Source organism: Sturnira hondurensis, unplaced genomic scaffold, assembly GCF_014824575.4.
Source record: "Sturnira hondurensis isolate 20B ecotype Veracruz unplaced genomic scaffold, ASM1482457v3 Scaffold0002840, whole genome shotgun sequence".
NCBI classification, from domain to species: domain Eukaryota; kingdom Metazoa; phylum Chordata; class Mammalia; order Chiroptera; family Phyllostomidae; genus Sturnira; species Sturnira hondurensis.
The window spans coordinates 26740902-26762507 of record NW_028075471.1 but is presented as its reverse complement, the minus strand read 5'-3'; the positions used below and the strand labels follow the sequence as shown (position 1 = coordinate 26762507).

The 21606-nt window shown below is 48.6% G+C and overlaps 1 protein-coding gene across 2 annotated transcripts in view; it reads right to left on the bottom strand.

Annotated features, from left to right (window-relative positions):
* AOAH (acyloxyacyl hydrolase) overlaps positions 1 to 21606 on the bottom strand; it is a 145806-nt gene that overhangs the window by 87759 nt on the left and 36441 nt on the right. For both annotated transcript variants that reach the window (XR_005065736.1, XM_037041139.1), the window contains exons 5-9: positions 10871 to 10930; positions 6796 to 6866; positions 3140 to 3200; positions 1966 to 2036; positions 1098 to 1146 (exon numbers count right to left, since the gene is read on the bottom strand). Coding sequence is in view for 1 of the 2 variants with exons in the window: in XM_037041139.1 (XP_036897034.1) it covers positions 1098 to 1146; positions 1966 to 2036; positions 3140 to 3200; positions 6796 to 6866; positions 10871 to 10930 (312 nt within the window). In the remaining variant the exon portion in view is untranslated. The remainder of the gene's footprint in view (positions 1 to 1097; positions 1147 to 1965; positions 2037 to 3139; positions 3201 to 6795; positions 6867 to 10870; positions 10931 to 21606) is intronic.

The window sequence follows — 21606 nt, the reverse complement described above, 5'->3', positions numbered from 1 at the left end:
CCAACATGACACCTTAGCTTGAGTTTACCAGAGCAAGAGCTGCCTTAGGGGTCTTGGCACCTTAAGATATAGGGGACATGCCTCTTCCTCCTCATGAAAAGACAGTGTGACTGGAGGGTGGGGAGGACTAGGGTACAATCTGTCCTGTTCACCATACCCCAGAAACCATGGACTGCCAGTGTCTTGGAACAAAGGAAGTATTTATGGAAATGTTCTCCAAGTCATCTAAGCAGATCAATGAGGCAACTATTCAGAGGCAATTTATCTTGAAGCTGGGGAATCTTAAACATCAGGGCTCCTATTAGCATAACCCCTGCTTCTGAGGGTGCTGGGAGAAGCTGGGGCCATAGAGTGTTCTAGGTGGAAAGGAGAAGCCAGGCTGCATTTGGGACATAATTTCCACATAAGCATTTGTGAGAAATACAAAAAAGAGATCTCAAAAGAAAGGCTCTGCATTTCCAAGACTCCAATAATTTGTTAGAATCTCTTTCATTTTTCTAGCCATTTGTTTACTCTCATACTTGGTGTAGCTGTAATTTGGTATTGAGGATGCCTCCCATTGCATAACCTCAAGGCCCCACAAAACCTGGGTCAACAGCTGCTGCTGTCCTCACATGCATGTTTAGTTGGCTTCCCTCCTTCCTTCCCCTTTCTCTGTCTAGACACAGCTAACCCATTATTTATAGGGAACTGGGCCACCAGAGCTTGGTGCTCCACGGTGTAACTACAGGGCACGGTCCACACTGCCTGACTTGCCTTAAGAAACCGAGGGAAAACGGCAGCAATGACGTGGTGACAGCCATCGCTTTGCTCTAGCAGCTGTTAGGGTCGCTGTGAAACTGCTGACACTGCTCTGCATTTAATTTCAGACTGTTCAGAGGACAGTGAAGAGTCGGGCTTTACAAAACCGGTTAGGCGTGGGCGGCCTTCAGCAAGGCTTAAAGGGGCCGTGATGAGCGTAGGAGAGCTCATCTCCTCCATTTGAGGGAGAGCCTAGCTTTGGTCTGTCATCCTCTTCCTCGGCTGTGACAAACACAGATAAGGAGCAGGGTCTCAGGAGGGCAGGCTCAAGTTCAAGTTCAAATCTACTTGCTTACCCAAATGCCGTTGCAGTTGGAGTCCTGGTGCGCATCCCAGTTGTCTGGCCTGGGAAGAAAACGTCAGCATTGGTCTTTGGCACATGTTTGTCCCTCAGTACTGCCAGCTTCGTGGGGGAATGCCCTATGAGCTCTACCCAAAGTGTCACTGAGAGACAGCAGGCTGTCCTGCTGTGGCGTACAGAAGCCTCTGCTCGGCCCCTTGGCCATCATCTCTGTGAGGGACATGGGCTGGGAACGCTGGCCCGAACCCAGCCTTCTCACGGTTGACTCTGTCCCTGTACTGCTTTGCTGTGGGACAGCTCCAATGGGGGCACTAAATGAACCTGCAGTCCATTTTATTGGGATAGCTGACACCATTAAAACGGTGCCACTCCAGTCCCTGACACCTGGGTGCTTCAGCACTGTGATCACGGCCAAGGTGACATACCCAGTTTTTTGAAGTGAGAAAAATGATTGGCTGAACATCAGCCCGGGACTAGAATGTGATGTGTCTGTCACTCACAGGAGCCCTCCCCTAGGTCCTGGTGGAAAGGGCAACTGTCTCCCTGTGTGAGCCTCGGCAGGTGGTTGGGAAAACTCCCACGATGAGCTGTTTCTCCCACTAAACTGTGAGCTCCACAGAGGAGGAGGCCTATTTTCATTCTGTTTACCGCCCAGCAGGGTGCAGCGTGGTTGGCAACTAGCAGGTGCTTGGGGAGCCCTTAATGGAAAAATGACGTTTTTGTTTCACTGAGGTTTGCCTCCGTCGGGATGGGGGCCCTTCTGTCTGTGAGCATGAACCCCCTAGACTGGGGAAAGGAGGGCTGCTTCCTGCCTCCTCTTCCGAAGGTAGTTTTCAGGACCAGTGGCCAGCAGAAACGCTTACCTCCTGCCGGGGTACGCCGTCCCGTCGCTGTCGTTGCAGTCCCGGCCCCGCCAGTGGTACCCGCGCAGAGTCTGAAACCCAGGAGCACGAGAGAAGGGTCAGTCCTGCCTGACCTTCACAGCCAGGGGCAGTCGGAGCTGCCTGAGGGGCACTGGCCTCTGCTATCCGTAACCCAGACACAGTCCAGGAACACTAGTGATCACTAAGGACACTAAGGACACTAAGACGAAGATGATAAAATATGCCGTGGGGGTGAAACGTGCCATAGTGCCAGGGCCAATAACGGGGAAGTGTGTGCATATGTGAGTGTGTGAAAGTGTGTGTACACTCTACTGGGTGTGTACCTATATATGGGTGCATGGGGGTGCACATGTGCGAATATGTATGTATGTGGACCTGTTGCACACATATGTGGTCACGTGTACTCGGACATATTTGTGCACACATGTGTATCTGTGTGCACCTGTGTCTCTGTGTGTCTCTGTGCACATTCACCACCTGTAGGACCATCCAACTCCCTGAACTTTCTCTGTCAATCACCAGTCTTGTGAGGCTTTAATCAATTAGTTTATTTGGTCAAATGATTAGTCATTTTACTGGATAATTACAAAATCTTTAGCGAAACTGGTTAATTATGTGGACTTATCATGTGCCAGGCCTGCCTGACCTGAAAGAATCAAGAGTCATGATAAGGTCAGGCGATGCTGTTAGTCCCCTGTTCCCAGCTGGACGGTCCAAGATCTCAGCAGCTTCGGGACTTTGCGACACGTTAGGGGCTCGTTTCTTTCACAGAGCGCATCCTGATATCCTAACGGCTCTAAATCACACATGCCCAGCGGCATGCTCTCTCTCACATGCTCACACACACTTTTAAAAGGTTAACTGAGGGAGGTTTAAGAATTTCCAGAATAATTCCCAACGCCTTTCCAGATCATTTCAATTCCCACGGCGGTTTCCAGCCATGGATGGCCTCAGAAAACCAAAACCCACGCCTAAGATCCACCTCAATGGTCTATGCATTATTAAGATGCCAAAAAGTCCATAGAAACTGTGAGATGGTGTATTATCAAATTAGAAATGCACTCAAGTGGAATTCAGTGTTGCCTTATTAGGGAGACTGGTAGGAAGTGATGCAAGAGTCTGTGGCCATCTGCTTGCTATTAACCATACTCACTGGGAACACACTGTATTTGTCTGAATCAGCATCTCTGAATGGCACAGAATTCTCTATACTTCTGGAAGAAAGAAAACAAAACACCTGGTGAGCTAAGGAAAAAAAAAGAAACTGTGAAAGCAAACACAGACATTTTCAGACATGGCTGTTTTGAGTTTATACAACAGAAGCCCATTCTAAAAATAAAATAAGGAGCACCAGGCAGACTCGGAACTCTTTCCTCTCTGCCACTTAACTGGCCCCCGTGGGGGAACGAAGTGACTGAACCGAAGCCTTCCTGGGCGCGGGTACTGTCGCTGAGATTCCCTTGGGAAGGAGACTGCATTTTGGGTCCACTCAGGGAGCTCAGCACTCGCAATTGAACGTGTGCCATTTCGTACACCACTCCGTGATGTCATTCCTTAAAACTCTGCTCTTGAAACTTACGATGAGGATCTTGAAGCATAAGATAGGAGATTCTGTATGCATTTATATGAAATAATGCATATGTAGGTTTATGGGTTTGGGAAGTAAACCAAAAGAATCGGTTGTTAAGAGGGGACCCTCCTTATTTCGCATCGTTACAATAAAACACAGACAGTGTGCCCGGCTAAGTGGCTCAGTTGGTTGGAGCAGTGTCCCGAACATCAGAAGATTATGGGTTCGATCCCCCATCAGGGCACGTACCTAGTTGCAGGTTTGATCCCCCCAAGAGTCAACCAATCAATGTTTCTCTCCCACATCAATGTTCTCTCTCTACCCTCCTTCCTCTCTTTCTAAAATCAATAAAACATATCCTCAGGCAAAGATTAAAAAGAACAGGCAGTGTGTAGGCACTGTGAATTCTGATCAAAACAAAACAACAACCAAAACTGAAAACTCAATTGCCCTGTAGTGGTAATCTGATATCCTACATATCTTTTTTTCCAGTAAAGTGATGCCTTTTCTCTATTTATTTCCTTGCTTATTCACCAAGTCCCTACTAAATGCTAAGCAAAGTGGCAGGAACTAGGGATAAAGGTTCACTAAGAAATGCCATCCCCACGCTCCAAGAGCTGGGGGCACGGTGACAGAACAGGTTGCGGAGGCCAGCACCAGTGAGCCCGGAGTACCATGGGGGCTGGGTGCCTGCAGTTAGAGTGGGAGCTGGAAAACTTCCCACAGGTGGGGACCCCTCCAATGTGTTGTGAAGGCTTGTAGACTGGACAGGATGGGGGCAGGGAGAGGCCAGAGCAGGCCAGGCATTGCTGCCGGGTACGGGGTGGTGGTGGCGGGATCTGTTGGAAGGATTAGTCAGGAGAGGGCACAGTGGGTCCGCCTCTGCCACCTGCTGACTGTGCTGGTGGGTCAGGTGTTTCACGATGCAGAACCTGCTTACTCACCTAAAGTGGGGCTGAGAGTTGAGGGACAGACAATCTAGTGTCTCTGAGCCTGACCTTTGGGACTTGGCTGCTGGATTCAAACAGCAGATGTATCCATGACTAGCTCTGTGACCAACTTTGGGCATGTGATTTTACCTCTCCAGAAAAGGGGACAGTGCTGGTGCCTGCCTTACAGGGCTGTGTTGACAATAGTTCCTGTGGCAAGAACAGTGCCGGGTACCTTTCTGTTATCATCATTGATACGGAGCCACGGGTTGTTTCGTGGGACAAACACGAGGCTGCATTTGAATGTGCTTCACAAGCTACAGAGCACTGAATAAACTTGACATGGTGCAAATTAGACTTGAACCACAATGAGTTTTAGAAAGAAGAAAATACACTGCTTTCGCTTTTTCCTAAAAGAATTTCCCTTTTAAATTAGGCTAGGAAAATTCCTTGCCTCAGATGCCCTGGAAATCAGTTTTGCAAAGGTGGTTCCATTGAAGTCGTCACGTTGGGTCCTGTGGGTCCATGTTTGAGGTACAACAGGCAGTGATGCTCTCAGCAAGGAGGCGCCAGGGGTCTCCATTCAACAAAAGCTGGGTATGAGGAAATGATCGGGGTCCAGGGAGCTGGATGCATCTCAGCCTCCCTGCCTGCATCCTCTTTCTGTCTGGTATTTCCCACCACCCCTGCCCCATATCCAGGTGCTTGCTGTCTGCACCCACCCCTATTCATGAAAACAGGTGCTAGCACTGTTTATGGGACCCAGGCTAGCACTGCTCCCAGCTGGTTTGCAGGAGCTCATATAGCACATGATCTAGGAAAAGTTCTTCAACTCTTGGACCCCTAATAGGCTCTGCGTGTGGGCCAGAAGCATCCCTTGCTCTTCCCCCGAGAAACATCCGCAGCAGATGGGCGGTGTGCAGTGGACTTAGGTTCTGCGGATCTCAGGAGATGCAGGGCAGTGGAATGTAGGACACGTAACTCTGTCATGGCTGAACTGTGTTCGCTGATGAGGTATGTTGAAGTTGTAACCCCAAGTCCCCGTGAATGTGACCTTATTTTTAGAATGAGGGTTTTGCAGATGTTATTTTTTAGGATGAGGTCATTAGAGTGGGCCCTAATCCAGTATGACTGGTGTCCTTGTAGAAGGAAAGATGGCCATATGAAGTTGGAGACCGAGGCTGAAGGGATGCAGCCAGGGACACCAAGGATTTGACGGCCAGCACCAGAAGCGAAGGGGCAGGTAAAGATCCGACCCAGAGCCTTGGGGGGCATCTCAGAGGGGCCCTGCAGACACCTTACTGGCAGACCTGCAGCCTCCAGGCTGGGAGAGAACACACTTCTGTTTTTCTAAGCCAGCTGGGTTGTATATTTTATTTCAGTGACCCTAGGGGACTAACACAGCCTCACAACCTGCCCCACCTCCGGGCGCTCTCACCCGCAGGCCGTCATAGAGAGAATGAGGCCAGACTAAAATCAGCTCACCTGGCAGAACCTGCCTCCCAAAGAGCAAAGAGGAAAGCCACAGGCACTGGGGCAGATGGTGTGCTCCCAGGGACCGCCCTGCAGCTAGAGGGTGGTTTGGAGAGCTTCACCTGGACCTGCAGCTCTCACGGTCTGGCCCCTGGAGAGAACGGGAGCTCTGTCGGGGGCTTGGGCGCTGGGACAAAAGGCCACCACAGCCCGGAGAAATGCAGCATGCCCCCACTAGGTGCCAGGCCAAGCAGCCTGCATTAAAATCACTTCCCAGTGATTCTTATCATGTACCTTAAATTTACCACGGGGTACATTTACCATGGAGTTGACAGGGAAGGCATGCTCTCTGCTTCGTAGGCATTTTTGTGAGCATTAAGTAAAGGTATGGGGAAATGGAGACTCAAAGACAATAATAAGTGGCTGGTTTTCAAAGCCGACTCAGGAGACAGCATCACCCAGGAGCCAAGAATGTGGATGTCCCCGAAGAACATGTGTGGTCCAATACACCTGGGTGGCAGGTATCTCGGGTCCTCGGTGGGTGAGAGACAAGGCTTCATCAGCAGCCTGTACGCCGCCTTGCAGAGAAGGCAGGTCTCAAGGTGTAAAGATACTGGTATCTTTATTTCTAAAAGAATTTTGAAAGAATATTTCTAAAAGAATTTGTTTGGAGCTAATTTGTCCTCTAGGTTCTGTAAGAGTCATGAGCAGGAAGCACTTTCCCTTTGAGGAAGATGCTTTGTCCATTCAAAGGCGGTTTTAGTCATTAGAAAACAGGGACAGCCAGAGCTGCCTCCCTGGGCAGTAGTCAGAAGGGTAGAGGCTGAATATACGTACGATTTAATCTCCTGACAGATCTTGGCCAAAAACGGGAGTGAGCAAATGTCAGAACTGCTTCTGGAATACTTCTGGAGGGGAAAAAAATAACAAAAAGAGTTGTTTAGCTCAAGGAAAATGGCTTCCCAATTTCTAGAGGCCCTTCCTTTCCGGTTGGCTCCAGAGTTGGGCTTTCTGAATTCTCCTTTCACCAGAACCCCGGCCATTCTAATCAACTAGATTTACCCCTTGTTCCTGGCCCCACGCTGCACACCGGGTCCACACCCGAGCCTGTGTTCAGGCTCATTCCTCCTCTGGAGGGCAGCCCCTTCCTCTCCACCCAGCCAGCATTCCCACCTTTCCCTGTCTGCCTTCACCTGCCCTTCCCCAAGGGCCTGGCCCACTTTGGGCTGATCTACTCAGACAACCAAATTCCTCTTCCTCACTATATTCCAGTGCTTGGGAAAAGGACTTGAAAATGAAGGGCATATGGAGTAAAATCATTCCCTCCTATTAGATGAATGGGAAGAAGCAGAAAGGGTGGGACCCCTCCCCACCCCCCCCCCGTGGGGGCAGAAGACAGTGCAGGTGAAGCTCCTCGAGTGTGGAGAGTGGAGGGACTGTGGTTTCCTAAGCCTCTCCAGCTCTGTGATGCGTGAAAAGCCTGGCCTTTTACTGAGTAGTGCCTCTAGAAAGATCGTGATTTCCGCGCTGCTTTGCTGCTTCCCTCAGCGGGTAGAAAAACACAACAGAGCAGACTGTGTTCCGAATCAGCATTTATCAATGAAGGGAGAGACACCGCCGACTCCTGCCCGCAGATACCTGGGACCTGTGTTAACCTCAGGGTCTCCAGACCCATTGGCAGCTGCAGACCCTGAGGCCTGATCCCAGGGTTTCTAACCTCAGCATTTTTTGCCACTGGGGGCTAAGTAAGTCTTAGCTGTGGGCTGTCTCATGCATCGCAGACTGGTAGCGGCATATCTGGTGTGTAGCCACTAGATGCCAGCAGCCCAGAAAAGTCCTCCGACATTGCCAAATGCCCCTGGGAGAGGACCGAATTGCTGCTGGTTGGGAACCACCGAAGTAAGGCAGGAGGGGCATGGTGGTGAAAAGGAAGGGTGATTAGAAGGTGGAATGCAGAGACCTGGCAACTGGTTGAGATGAGGACTGTAGACACACTGTAAAACGAATGAATGCCACCATGAAATACGCCCCCGCATTGCTGGCAGTTTGGAAATGTGGACACATTCTGAGACCCAGAGGTCAAAGCCAGGTGTCACTGGAATGGCTGAGCTGTTTCTGTACTTTAGTCTGAAGGCCTTGGTTTAATAAGCACGGGACAACAAGCAGGGTCGAAGAAAGGGAGTGGTGGTGAAGGGGGTGGATGGAAGGTCAAGGGGGAGAGTGCCTGCTCTCCGTAGACAGCCAACCTGGCCTGGTATTTCTGCGTGGTAAGGTGCTTTTCAGCTCTTGTCGTGTGTCGCTTTACTTGGATTTACGTCGTCTCTGGTGGCGTTTGAATAGCAGCGACGTTTAAGCAAATGCCTCCAATCTTTTGGCATCTCTGGGCCACAGCAGAAGAAGAGGAGTTGTCTTAGGCCACACATGAAATACAGTGAGACATGTCACCACAAAGAAATTCACCATGTTTTGAGTAAATGTATGATTCTGTGTCAGGCTGCATTCATAGGCATCCTGGGCTGCGTGCAGCCTGTGGGCCGAGGGTGGGACGGCCCCGGTAAAGGCTTCCTGGAAGATTCTATCGAGTAGGTAGGTTTCAGTTCAGGGCCATCCTGCGCGGCACCCCTGGCTGTGCACGGCGCGGTTGTTGTACCTCCAGAGCCTACGGTACAAGAGGCGCAGCCTGGAATTCAGTGCGGAGGAGGTCTGGGAGAGGGCCGCTGATGTGGTGGGAAGGAAGGGTGCACACTCGGAAGTAGCTAAACCCGGATTTAAACAATGGGTTTCTCACTCATGCATTAGGTGGAATGAGCCAGTTTCTTAACCCGTCTGATCCCCAGTTCTCTCATCTGTACCACGGGGTTGACAGCGAAGGCATGCTCTCCGCTTTGTAGGCGTTTTTGTGACCCTTAAGTAAAAGGATTTCATGACTCAGGTTCTCTAAACCCTCAGAGGCCAGGGTTCTGCTAAGTCCAAGGGGAGTCGCCCTGAAGAGGCTCTGGGGTCTTTGGCAAGTGCGAACCTTCTCGGGAGCGTGGCATTCCCAGCAGGAGTAGACAGTGCAGAGCTTTTCCCCAGTCCAGGTTCTCACAGTCCGCCAGCTGTGCTGACCTGACAGGCGGCCTACTGTGCGCTTCTCTCTGCATGCTGGCTAGGTCTGCGGCTCTCAGCAGTCCCGGGAAATTCACTGCCTTCAATATCCTCTGAGCCGTTTTCCTGAAACGCTTATTTGCATTTTCTGATTATTTTTTTTCCTTGAGAGCTTTAGTCTGGAGGGGAAATAAATTGGAAGAGTTTGTGTTTTTTTTTGAGAAGTGTATTATTGTTGAATTGTTCAGTAGAATTTTTTTTTTTTGCTTCATGCAGAAAATTATTGGAATCCTACCCCGCGAATTATGCTTGCAATTCTGGTGACAGAAATAGAAAACTGTAAAATCCTAATTAGCCTTTGAGTTAATGCCAAGGCGGTTTGTGCCAAGTGAAGGAAACAATGCTCCGAGAACAAGCGTTCAGATGCCTGGAGAGAAGAAGAAAGGCAGGACTGCGTTATGGTCTTCTGTTCCGCCTGGAATTCTGAAGTGATGGTCAAGGGTTCCAAGTGGCGTTTCAATTTCTTGTTCAATGACTTGAGCAGATGAGCTAAACTAGCTCCAGTTGGACTTTAATTATTCACCGAATTAAATACATAATGATCAGCAATGCAGACGTGGTGATGGATTAACAGATTGTGTAGAAGTACCTGCATATCGTCACGAAACATGCATCTGCCTTGTACTTCAAAACCCAAACGTCTCCTCCACCTCCCCCCGCCCTCCCCCTCACTGCTCCCCGCCACAAGGATTATTGCCTGATAAGATATTGCACTGGACATACTTATGCTACAGAATTATTTACCATTTATCTGAAATTCAAGTTTAGTAGGGCATCCTCTCTATGTATCTGCTAGATCCAGCACGTTGAGCATGAAGGGATAGTCCTTCCCTTTATTTTCACAGCGCCAGGCCAATCCAACCTTCACAGCAGTGCGTGAGGTGAGTGATGTGCTGGCCAGCAGGAAGAAGCCGAGGACAGGGGCCCTGCCCTCTTATCCCCCATCTCTCTGAGGCCCACAGCCTCTCTCAGGGCTCGAGCACCGAGCGACACATTCTTTTTAAAGGTCTACTTTCTCGCTTCCTTTCCAATTGGGGCTGATTTGTAACTGGGGCCTAAGTCAAATGCTTGACTCCATGATAACTGATTGGAACTAACCATCATTCTCTCTGTGGAATCAAAGTATTATTACAAAGAGGACAAATTAGGGAGAGAAATAACTATGTGACAATTGGACTAGTATCTATAGAGTGATCGATAAGTCCCAGGTATGACACCATGTACTTCACACACATCAGCTCTATTAGTCCTCACATCCATGCTTGCAGACAGGGACGTGGTTACTGTCCCCATTGTACTGATGGGAAAACTGAGGCTCAGTCTAAGGTCACATATTTAGAAAGCAGAGGAATGGAAGGATACACAGCCTCCTCCAAAACTGTCTGCTGGAAAGAGAACGCAAGTCTCCATGGGGGTCAGAGTACATTTGGGAAGTTCAGGGTATAGTTTTGGTTGTCACACCTGGAGAGGGCTGGATAGGGATGCTGTCATCTAGTGGGTGGAGGACAGGGATATTGCTGAACATCCTACCATGCACAGGACTGTGCACACAACAAAGGACTATCCAGCCCAGAACGTCAGTGGTGCCACGGTTGGGAAATGTTGCTGTAGAGAGAAGAGAGGGGGAGGGGAAGGAGCTCACATCCCTACTTCCAGCCCAAGGCCCATGCAGGACCCAGAGCAGCTCTGGCCTTTGCAGGGTGTGGGCTGGGGCCAGGTGGCCATGCCCAGATGATGGCTGGCCTTCCACCCACTGCAGGCTTACCAGAGTCGGAGACTTCTTGACAATCTGCCTTGCCTTTTCTAGGGAAAATTTCCAGGTTTCCTATAAAAACAAAGTCAGACAACATTACTGTATGTGTCTTGTCTTCTCTTTCTGTGTCTTTTTCAAGGTTAGGATTTTTCAAGTCTGTGAGTTTGGGACAAAGAAATGATTCTGTAACTTTGTGATAAGACAATTCTCAGGGAAGCGATTTCATGTTAATAATAATCTTTAGGAAGGGGCTCCCTCTGTGCCAGGTGTCATGCTAAGTACTTTGCAAATACTACCTTGTTTATTCTTCATGACAGCTCAGAGAGATCTGACCTTTCACGCACGAGGAAAAGGAGATGCAGAAAAGCTAAGAAACCGGCTGCTGCCAGTCTCAGAGCTGGCGTCCAGCAGGCACTCATTCTGAATCCCCGCCTCCCTGTGAGTGAGGCTTCGCTGACTGCCCAGGCACCAGCTAGTCCTTGCGTCTGGAAGGCCCAGGGTGGGAGGCGCCCCGGCCCACCTGGGGCCGCAGTGCTGGGCAGTGGTTGGCCAAGTCCCGCTCCATCCATCCTTCCCTCCCCTTCTCCTGGTTCGACAGCCCCTCCTTTTGACCATTTCTAGAGCACGTGAGCACATCTAGGTTTACATTGCTGCAAGTACAAAGTTAGCTAATTACTCCCCATAACTGTTGTCATGGAATTCCTTGTTTGTGTATTTGTAGGAGGGTTGGGAGAAAAATAACCGGTAGTGGTAAGGGATGGAGAGTATTTGCCCCCAGCACTGCCTCCTAGCGCTTTTTGCCCCCCCCCCCACACCCTACCCCATGTCCTGGCCCTGCCTCATCCCTCCTTGGTCTGCCCCTTGGACGGCACTAATGGAGCGTGGGGGGTGGGTCCAACCCCAGCTTTGCTCTTCACTAGCTGCGCATCCTTCAGCAGTTCTGCTCTTCTCCTTAGCAGGACAAAAAGCCCTGCCTTTGTCCTGTGTAAGCTGGGGTTTACAGCAATCCACCTCATAAGGGGCCATGAGGGTTACAGGCCATCATTCATGTGATGCCCCTGGCCTCAGGACTGCCCCAATTATCCCCTGCTCAATCATGGATATGCTTTTTAAAAAAATCTTCTTCAATTACAGTTGACATTCAATATTATTTTGTATTGGTTTGGGGTGCACAGTGTGGCGGTTAGACAATCATACAACTTACAAAGTGTCCTCCTGATGTTTCTGCACCCACCTGGCACTGTGCACTGTTATTGCAGTATTACTGACTACCTGCCCTGTGCTGTACTTTGCCACCCTCGTGAGTACTTTGTAACTACTAATCTGTACTTCTCAGTGATTGGAAAACTTCGCCCCAGTCAGCAGGGAAGCTGGGATTCTGGGAGGGCATCATACTTCTGACTTTAGGTCACTGAGAACTTTGTCACTTCCTTGAAGCAGCAAAAAGAAAAAGGATCCTGGAATGGGACTTCAGAGTTGGCTGCTCAGCAGGAGGGGCCTCTTGGGAGAAGCTGGCCCTTGCTGCTGTTGGGTGTTCGGGACCAAGTCCCCACTTGACTCCAATGTGGTTCTTTACCCGGGAGAGGCCTCCCCTCACTCTGGAGCCTGCTTGTCTGCAGACCCCAGCCACGATGCATGAACATGAGTGGAGGAGGGATGGCTCTGGGCTGGGGTACACTTTCCAGGAGGGGCTTTAGGAAGGAGGGCAGCAGAGCCAGCTGCTGCCCACCCTCTGAGCACATGGTGGCTGTCTCTGAGACCTTCTCCCTGCTGTCTGCTCCAATTCACAGACCTGCGGCCCAGGGTCAAAGGACGGCACACCATGGGTATTGGGGCAGAGCAGCAGGCCTCTGGCACCTACACGCACATGTTGGCAACTTGGAAAAAGAAGGCGCTTTGCAGGTGGGCCTGTTGCCAGGATCCCTACAGTGTGTGTTTCCTGAAGCCCTGAAACATTGCTGTGTGTCAGGTGGTGAGCAGTTGTGTTCCTGAGGAATCTCGAGTCCCCGTCACAGCCAAGGCCACCCAGCCTCTCCTGAGGACTCCCCAGATATCTTTGTGATCAGTCACCAAGGTCATGATGGGTCACAGCCTGTGGGCACCTGCAGACAACGCCCAGCATGCGTTTCGATTGGCTGGCAGCAGGACCAGACCAGTTTGTGGTAGTCCTCACTTTTCAGAAAGATGTCTTAAGCAGAAAGACTGCTTAGGGCACAGCCCCATTGAAAGACTGACCCTACTGGATGCAGTTTCGGCTTTTTCTGGAAATTCCAACATGTCCTGGAAATTCTCCTGTTGTGAAAAGCCAACATCTCTGGCAGGATCACTGTGACATCAGACGCAGGGGCACGCTGCTGGTCAGGAGTTCCTTCTGGCCGTCCTTGTCAGCCTAAAGGTCATTCTCATTCTGCACAATATTGAAACTGGACGGTGGGGCCCCTGCTGCTTTGCCCAGGGGTACCCCTGTGCATTCAACAGCTGGGACCAAGATCTGTGGGGCCTCACACAGTCCCTGCTATACAACAGGTGCTCAGTAAATATGGAAATAAAAAGTGAGAGAAAACAGTCATGATGTTACATCAAGCAAGGGCAACAGGCTACCTGATTTTATAGACCCCAAAGAAATCCTGCACAGAAGTATGCTACGATAATTGAGGGTGATAATTTTCCTTTTTGTGGGTCTTTTCTGTGTTTTCTAAATTTTCAAGAATAGGTACACATTCAGCAATCAATGCTTTAAAACAAAACAAAAAAACAAAAAACAAACATGATATATGTCTCCCTGTTTTTACTAAAGTAGAAAACGATGTGTTGGCAGTGCAGGGATATGGCGAGGATGCTGGCGGTTTGGGGGTGCACACACATCCGCTCCCCCCGGAGTTTCCACTGGGCAAGGAGATGGACCGGGAGCCTGCACAGTCCACAGAAGTGAGGTGAAGCAGAGAGGGCCTTTGGCTCCCCTCGAGAGAGAACTGGTTTGATTTTAATTCAGCTCAGTTCTCTGGGGAGATCCGTGGTTGGTGAGGGAAAGAGACAAGCAAAATAAGTAAAGTGCCAAGGGCTGCACCTAATGTCCTTCATGAGGAGTCAGTCTGGTGCTTCTGTGGCCCTGGGTGAGAGTCTGGGGGCGGCTGTGTCTGGACCGGGCTCAACCAGGGTGCCACCTTCTCCCCCAGCTCGAGCGGATACCAACGGAAAGAGGAGGTCTAGACAAAGGGCTCATCTTTATTCCCCAGAAGAAAAGAGAAGTAAGGGCTCAGAGACATTTGGGGAAGTTCATTAGCTCGTTTGTCTTAATGGCAGGAAAGGGGGCAAACGGCCAGCAAGTGGAAATGAAGAGAATTATCCTTCCTTAGTGACCTCTTGCTGTTGGTGACCCGGGGTCTAAGCCATCGTTTCTAAAGTATGAAGACCACTCTCCCATCTTCTTTAAAATGAAACCTTCAGACTTGCAGGTGTGTCCAGCCTTCTGGCATCTCCGCACCACACTGGAGGAAGAGTTGTCTTGGGCCACACATCAAATGTATTGCGACACGTAATCACCAGTAAATCTCATCACATTTTAAGCAAACTTATGATTTTGTGTTGGGCCACATTCACAGCCATCCTAGCTGCATGCGGCCTGCAGGCTGCCAGTTGGACACCGCTGCTAGAGCGCGCACCTGTAATCAACCATTGAGGAGAAAGTTTGGGATTGAGAGCGACCGTGAGCTGGTCAGAAACTCTTCTGGCTGGGAGCTGAAATGATGTTAATGACACCAGCAGCCTCCCCCTCGCTCCCCCTTGGTGCTGGGAATGCTTGCTCCATCCCACAATCTGTGATGGTCGCACTTTCCCAGCCTCTCGTTCCTTCCTCCCTTTGGTTGCAGGGCTTCCTTCTCCCAGCGTCAAGCCCCCTTCAGAGTCTGTTTACCACTCGTGCATGGGTTGCCCGGGGAGCGATCACGGAGGCTCATAGAGATGTAAGCTCTCAGCCTTCGGGCTTGTAGTTCAAAGAGCCATGGGTATGCACACCAGATCTCTCTGGTTAAGCACTTGGGAAATTCCAAGGACAACGTGGCACCAGGCCCTGGCAGTCTGAGAGAGGAAAGGCCGACCCTTTGCTTGGTCACCAGAGAAGACAGAAGCGTCCGTCCATGGTGGCCCAGGGAATGCAGGGTCCGGCAGAAGCAGTGCCCGCTTGAGTGTGGCGGGTAGGGTCACCACATGGGTGCCATCACTTACAGTTTTAATTTGAACACATCACCAGAAATGCCCTACGGTGTGCTTGAGGCCGATAATATTATGTTGTAGAATTACTTGCTTATGATTTTGTAATACAAGATTTTGTAATAAAGAAGGGGCCTTATTTGTGCCAGACCCCGTATAGTACTTTTGTCTAGAATTATTTAAAAGCCAGCCCAAACCAGAGCCCGCCCAAAGTCTTCAGACAGGGCAGAGGCTTGGTGATGACTGCTCTCGCTTTCCAGTGTGGTGACGGCACCGGCCCTGGGCTCCGACACGGGTGGGTGATGGAAGGACAGGGCCACACACGCATTGCCATGGGTTTCATGGGCAAAGAGGGTGCCCTGCTAGGGTCTGCCCTCTGCCAAGCATTAGCCCAATGGGAATCCATGCAACAGGGAGAGGGTTGTCAAATCTAGCACATCGTATGTGGGTAAAACTTCTATCTTCAGGGGAAGCTCTTTAAATGTTTTGACCACTAGATTGTGGTCTTCGTGTCTTTTCTTAATTTAAAGTGAATTTGGACACCAGAGTGTTTGCAGTTGGAATCTCAGCTTTGCCATTTACTATTTCTGAGACGTTGGACATGTTACTTAAGCACTCTGAGCTTCAGTTTCCTCATCTGCAAAATAGGAATGATGATGATATTTTATGCATGTGAAGATTGAATAAGATAGTACTTAGAACAGTGCTGTGCATACAGAAAGCACAATGCTAGTGTTAACAAAATCAGTGCTTTTATTTTGGGTTGTTATGTCACCAACAGGCAGGTGGAAAAATTAAAATAGTTAAAACAGTCTACATAAATATATGCTATTTTTCAATGGTCCTAAAAACCATCCCAAGAAAAAAGTATTGTCTCCCATTTTACAGATGAGAAAACTGAGGCTCAGAGTTATGTAACTTAACCAGGGCCACTGTGCAAGCAGAGCTGATGGTGCTCAAGTCTCTAGATTCCAGCACCTTTCCCACCATTGCCATGCTGTTTTTCAACAATGAGGTAAGCCTGACATTGTAACACAGGCAACAAAATGTGACTTAAAAGGTTACACCAAGGCTCAGCAGCAGGGCAAGAGTAACTCACATGGTGTATGGAAGGTTTAATGCAAAGGATCACATGACCAAGGGAGAGAACTGCTGTGAGCTCCAAGAACCTGTGCCCTGTGCAGAAATCCATGTAACCCAGGTACAAGCGTAGTTACGAGCATATGATTGGTAATGAAAAGAGAAAGAAATATTCACCCAGTCAGTCATTTCTCTGTGCAATGATTCATTGTATTTCTGCATTCCTCAACTACTCATGGAGCATTTGTATTGTACCATGCATTCTATATTAGGGATGTGATTGTGAATGAGACATAACCCTTCTCAACAAGGGCTTTACAACCTGGGAGAGAGTATTTCCAGAACACCGCAATGAGAATACAGTGTGGAAAGTGTTACGTGGTAGTTACTATTATCCCTGTTTTATAGATGAGGCAAACTGAGGCTCAGAATAGTGAAATCACTCTCCCAAAGAGACCGAGCCAGTAAGTGGCACAGTCCAGATTCAGTTCAGCTCTCCTTGGCACGAAAGCCCACGCTTTCAACCTTGCTGTGGGAGGTGCGACTGGGAGCACTAGGGAGGGCAACCGTGTCGTTTCAAGTTAAAAAGTTGTGGGAAGCCTGTGAACCAGCCAGAGGAGAGAGCAGCCACACACTTTAGTGTATCTGAGATTCTGAGCCACTTTGGGGTAGGACTGCTATTTAGAAAGGTGTTTCCCAAACATTCAAATGCCGCAGCCCAAGCACACTGGGCTGGATGGAGCATGACAGGCCGACGTGTAAAGACCGCAGAGTCCAGGCGCTGCTCCAGGACTCAGGGTAACTTCCCTTGATACCAGAGTGTCAGTGAGTTGGACAGGATACGCTCACTCACTGGGCCTTCTCAGGCTCTGTGATGTTTGAGAATTGCATTTTGCCACACTTAGCAGTGAAGGAAGTAAAGAAAAATCGTATTTTTAGCTGTGCATTTCTGTAGCGCACAATTTTTAGAAACTGCTTTCTCGGCTAACCAGTATAGTAGCAGTGGATCTGAGAATGGCAGAAGGTCTCTTTTGTTCACGTCACCACAAAGTGTTGCCAGGTCCCCACAAAGACGAAAGCTCCTGCGAAGTGAAATGACGCCAGATGTGTGTACTTTACTGCCGAAGGCGAGGCACCTGTTCAGGGGCCTGGGGGTGGGGCAAAGGTCACTGAGCAACACTGGATCTGTTCCAGGAGTTTTTTAAGGATAAGATGGTCCTCACTCCCAAATTTAATGGTGTAAGTTGATTTACCCATAGAGAAGGTCTGGAAGAAGCTACCTGCAAGGTGTTGACTGCTCACTCACAGCAGTAAGTGCCTTCACAACCCCAGCCTAGAAGAGCCAGGAGAAAGGGGCCAAAGAGGGCTTTGTGCAGTTTCTATTAGGTAGCATGGCGAAGCCTGTCTGCCTGTCCGCTTTTATGAAGTAGTGGCGTGTCTGGCCTCAGGGTGAAATTGGCTGGTCTATTTCCATGTCCGGTTCCACTGTACACTGCTCTGGCTCTTTGCCAATATGCAGGATAAGATAAGCTCTACCGAGGCCCAATATGATTTTCACATCCTGACATTTCTCAGTTCTGATGGGCATTTATGACTTTAAGATATGTGGGAAAAGTGAAGTCAGTTCATGCCGCTTGCTTCCTTCAGGGACAAAAGATAAAAGTCAAAGAGAGAAGCTACTACTTTTCAATGTATTCTGGGTTTTCTTTTCTTTTTTTTTTTTTCTTTAACCACTAAATCTCTCCATTAGCTACATTTTCTTCCTTTGCTCAGGCCAGTGATTTTCAACCTATCTCATGGCATACATAAACTAATTACTAAAATTCTGCAGGACCCCCAAAATATATTTTTGATGATCTAACAAAAATAGATATAATTTGATAATTTACCAAGATAATAGTATTTAACTATCCTTTTTTGCTGCAAAGTGACTTAAAATAATCAGGTGCCTATGGTTGTATATAAGAGTTTCTGGTACCACAAAGTAACTAATCAGATACAACGCTATTATGCGATGTGACCAGCAAGTTGTGACTCTAATGTATGACCTACATATTTATGGTTCAAGACAGGGCATTCACACCAGGAGGCTATTGTGTTGGCTGTTGTCATTTTTTAATTTGAACATCTAAGAAGAAAGAGGTCAGTGGCCCTGACTAAATAGTTGGGCATTGCATGCTTTAAAGATTCCTGTGGGGCACCCGTGTGGGGCGGTGCCCTGGTTGCAGATCTCTGTCCTAGGCCAATTCTGCATTGCACAGCTACTGGACCATCAACAGGTTGGGCCACACCATCTCTGCCCCCTTTCTCCAGGCAGCACCTTTGAAAATGCCTTATTTTAAACAGCACACTTCCCACCCCCTCCTTTTCCTGGCATCGCTATTCATTGATTTTACCGCCATTGTCACCACCATCGTCACTATAGAGCGCTCCACCATCTCTAAGAAATTCTTCTGTTTTAAGTTCTGTTCCAGGCATTTTATGTGCGTTGTACTTCATACCAACTTAGAGAGGAAGGAGTAACTGTTCTTAATCCTGCTTTACAGGTGAGGGACCTAAGACCCAGTGCTGTCCAAGGAATGTGTGCAAGGTGTCACAAGCAACTGTTTCATTTCATTTTGACTTTTTTCCCCCCAGGGCCTGGGCACACACACATGTTCTCCAGGGCTAGACTCTATGGGTTATTCTCCTTACAGGATGTGGTCCAACTCTTTACAGCCCATTGCTTCTGGCAAATGATCAGGTTAGGCAGGTGGTAGGTGTGGTTCAGCAGTAGGGCAGACTTAGATCTATTGTTTGGGGACACAGTATTCTAATTTTTTTAATGATTCTACTTGCATTCAGGTTGCTAGATCACTCTTGCCCAATGTTACACACTTCATGAATTTGTGTTAGTCTTATATTGTTGCTGTGACAAATTAGCCCAAATGTAGTGGCTCAAAGCAACGTGGATTTATTCTTTTAGTTCTGTAGTTCAGAAGTCCGAAATAAGCCTAAAATCAGGTGGGGACAAGGTCCTTTGCCACCAAAGGTAATGTTTGCAGATGCTGGGGATTCACACATGCACCTCTTTGGGGGGCCATTGTTCTGCTCACCACACTGTTCTTGCAACAGATTTTTAATGAGCAATTACTAAGTGCAGTGAACTGTGCTGGGCTCTAGGGAAATCTAATGGACCAGCATGTGTTTGAGGCATAAAAGAACCAGATTACTGTTGTTGGGGAGTACACACCCTCACAGAAGGGGCAATACGAAATAATATGAAATAATAATTTTATAAATTAAAATTTAATATTCATTATAATTTACAATTACAATGTAAAATTACAATTTTGTGCACTCATTCAATCGCAATTGTAATAAGTTCTGGAAGGATGCAGTGAGAGGAAAAGAGAGGAATCCTGGAGGGCCTAGCTTAATTTGGGGTATCCCAGAGAACTTCTCAGAGGAAAACTTCTGGGCTGAGTGCTGATGTGGGTCATGGATGAGGTGACGAGGAGGGCTGAGAGTAAGGGCTGGGAGACCAGTGATGAAAACTTTAAAATCCAAAGTATGTTTTAATAAAATAGAGATGGACTCAGATAGAGAGCAGGCTCACTGCTAGTGGTGGGGCGGGGGGAGAGGTTAGGAGTGGAGGGATTGAGCAAAAAGGAAAAAGGACTCATGGACAATAGTGTGGAGAATGTGGGGGGAAGGGGTATAAGGGGACTAAGTGGTTATGGAAAAAATACAGCTAAAAGAAGTATCTTTTAGAGCTGTTTGAATTCACTGCAGTCCTTAGCTTTTCTCAAGCTAAGGAGAGAAAGAAGAATATTCTCAAGAGAGTAATAGTTGTCATCATTTTTTAACTCCTTAAAAGCAGGCAAGAAAATGTTCAAATCCCAAACACCATTTAAATACCTTCTTTGAAATAATCTGATTTCTTCTACTTATCAAAACTCAAGTATAACTTAACATTCACATTAGTATTGCTATCCTTTGAAGCATTTTGAGGTCTCTGTGTGTTTAATGACCCCAAATAAGTTTTGGAACAAGTCTAAATAGATAAATTCTCCAAGGCTCCAAACACAGGCTTAAGCCACACTATGGCTTGGCTTCAATGTCACGATCCTTTGGCTGGGCTTCGAAGCATCCTTTGTGCTCCGAAAAAGGACCAAACAGTACACTGTGCGTCCAGGCACAGCGTTCAGTGTTGTCTCAGTTCTATTAGAGTTTTAAGCCTTCAGGTCTTCAGGGAGCAATCTAATTGGGTGGTCTCGGATATGTAAGCCTTTCTGTTTCCATGATAATTTCATGTCTGATGGCCTCTGAGGAGTTTTGTGGAGGCACAATGTGTAAGAGGCAGACAGAATCTCCGAATGTGCGCCCAAATCTACCCCGGACACAGGGCGCTGATGCGCAGGGCTGGACTGGTCAAGTTTGGAGCCCTGGGTTGAGTTCAGGTTGACTCACCACATATGAGACCTGGATCAAGACCTGAAGCCCCTGATGCCTGCTTCTTTATTTCTCAGTTGAACAAGAATTTGTCATGGGTCACCTCCTCATAAAAACAGTGCACACTGAACTCCTTCCCAAACTCAGGATGGTAGCTTCTTGGTCATCTGGATTCCCTGTGCACACATGTGCTCCTGCCCACTCAGAGTGTTTGGGCCTCTGGTCCTGCAGGAATCCAGGAACTGCTCCCAAGTCTGGATGGCCTTCTCGAAGTAGTGGGTCTCCTTCACAGCAGTTTAAACAGGATGGAGGCCCCAGCAAAACAGGGAGAATCTAGCTTCACTAGAGCACACATTCTGCATATGATTTTGTTTTAATAGGGATCAAGGTGGGTGGGAAGTAGGTGTTGAGTATGCCTTTGCGATGCCTACAGATGCAGCCGGTCCCTGCAAGTCAGGGGTGGTTGGAAAGAGGGTCCACTCAAAGCAGTAGGGTCTGCCTGGTGATCTGGAAGTTAGTGGACCAGGGAGGGAGCCGCATAAAGCTGAGGGGCCTCCAGGCTGTTCCTGGTCCAATCAGATTCGTGCATGGTGACACTCTCATCTCAAAAGAGAGGTTTACACAGCGACAGTGTGCACATAAGGGAGCAACAGGGCACACGTTCAATTTGCAGTTGGCGGGCTGTGGTGCCCCAATCATGTTAATGCAGATGCACCCCTCCCCCCACACCAGTAGCAGGCAAGGCCTTGTGTTGTGTGCAAATAAGAGGAGGAATGGTCTAAATTCCCCCAAATGGTAATACAAACCCCTCTGGGTGTGGTTTACAATGCAGTCTGCAGTTTGTCCAGTCTGTTTTCCTCCCCCCGCCGTTCTCTCTCTTCCTCGTCCTTCTCCTTTTCCTCCCTCCTGGTGTCAGCTGCACACCGCAGATTTTTTCTTGATTCACTTAATCAGGGACAGAGTTTGCCTTTTTGAACTCATGGTGGATGAGGCTTTGAAAACACAGTTAAAGGGTGGGCAGGAAG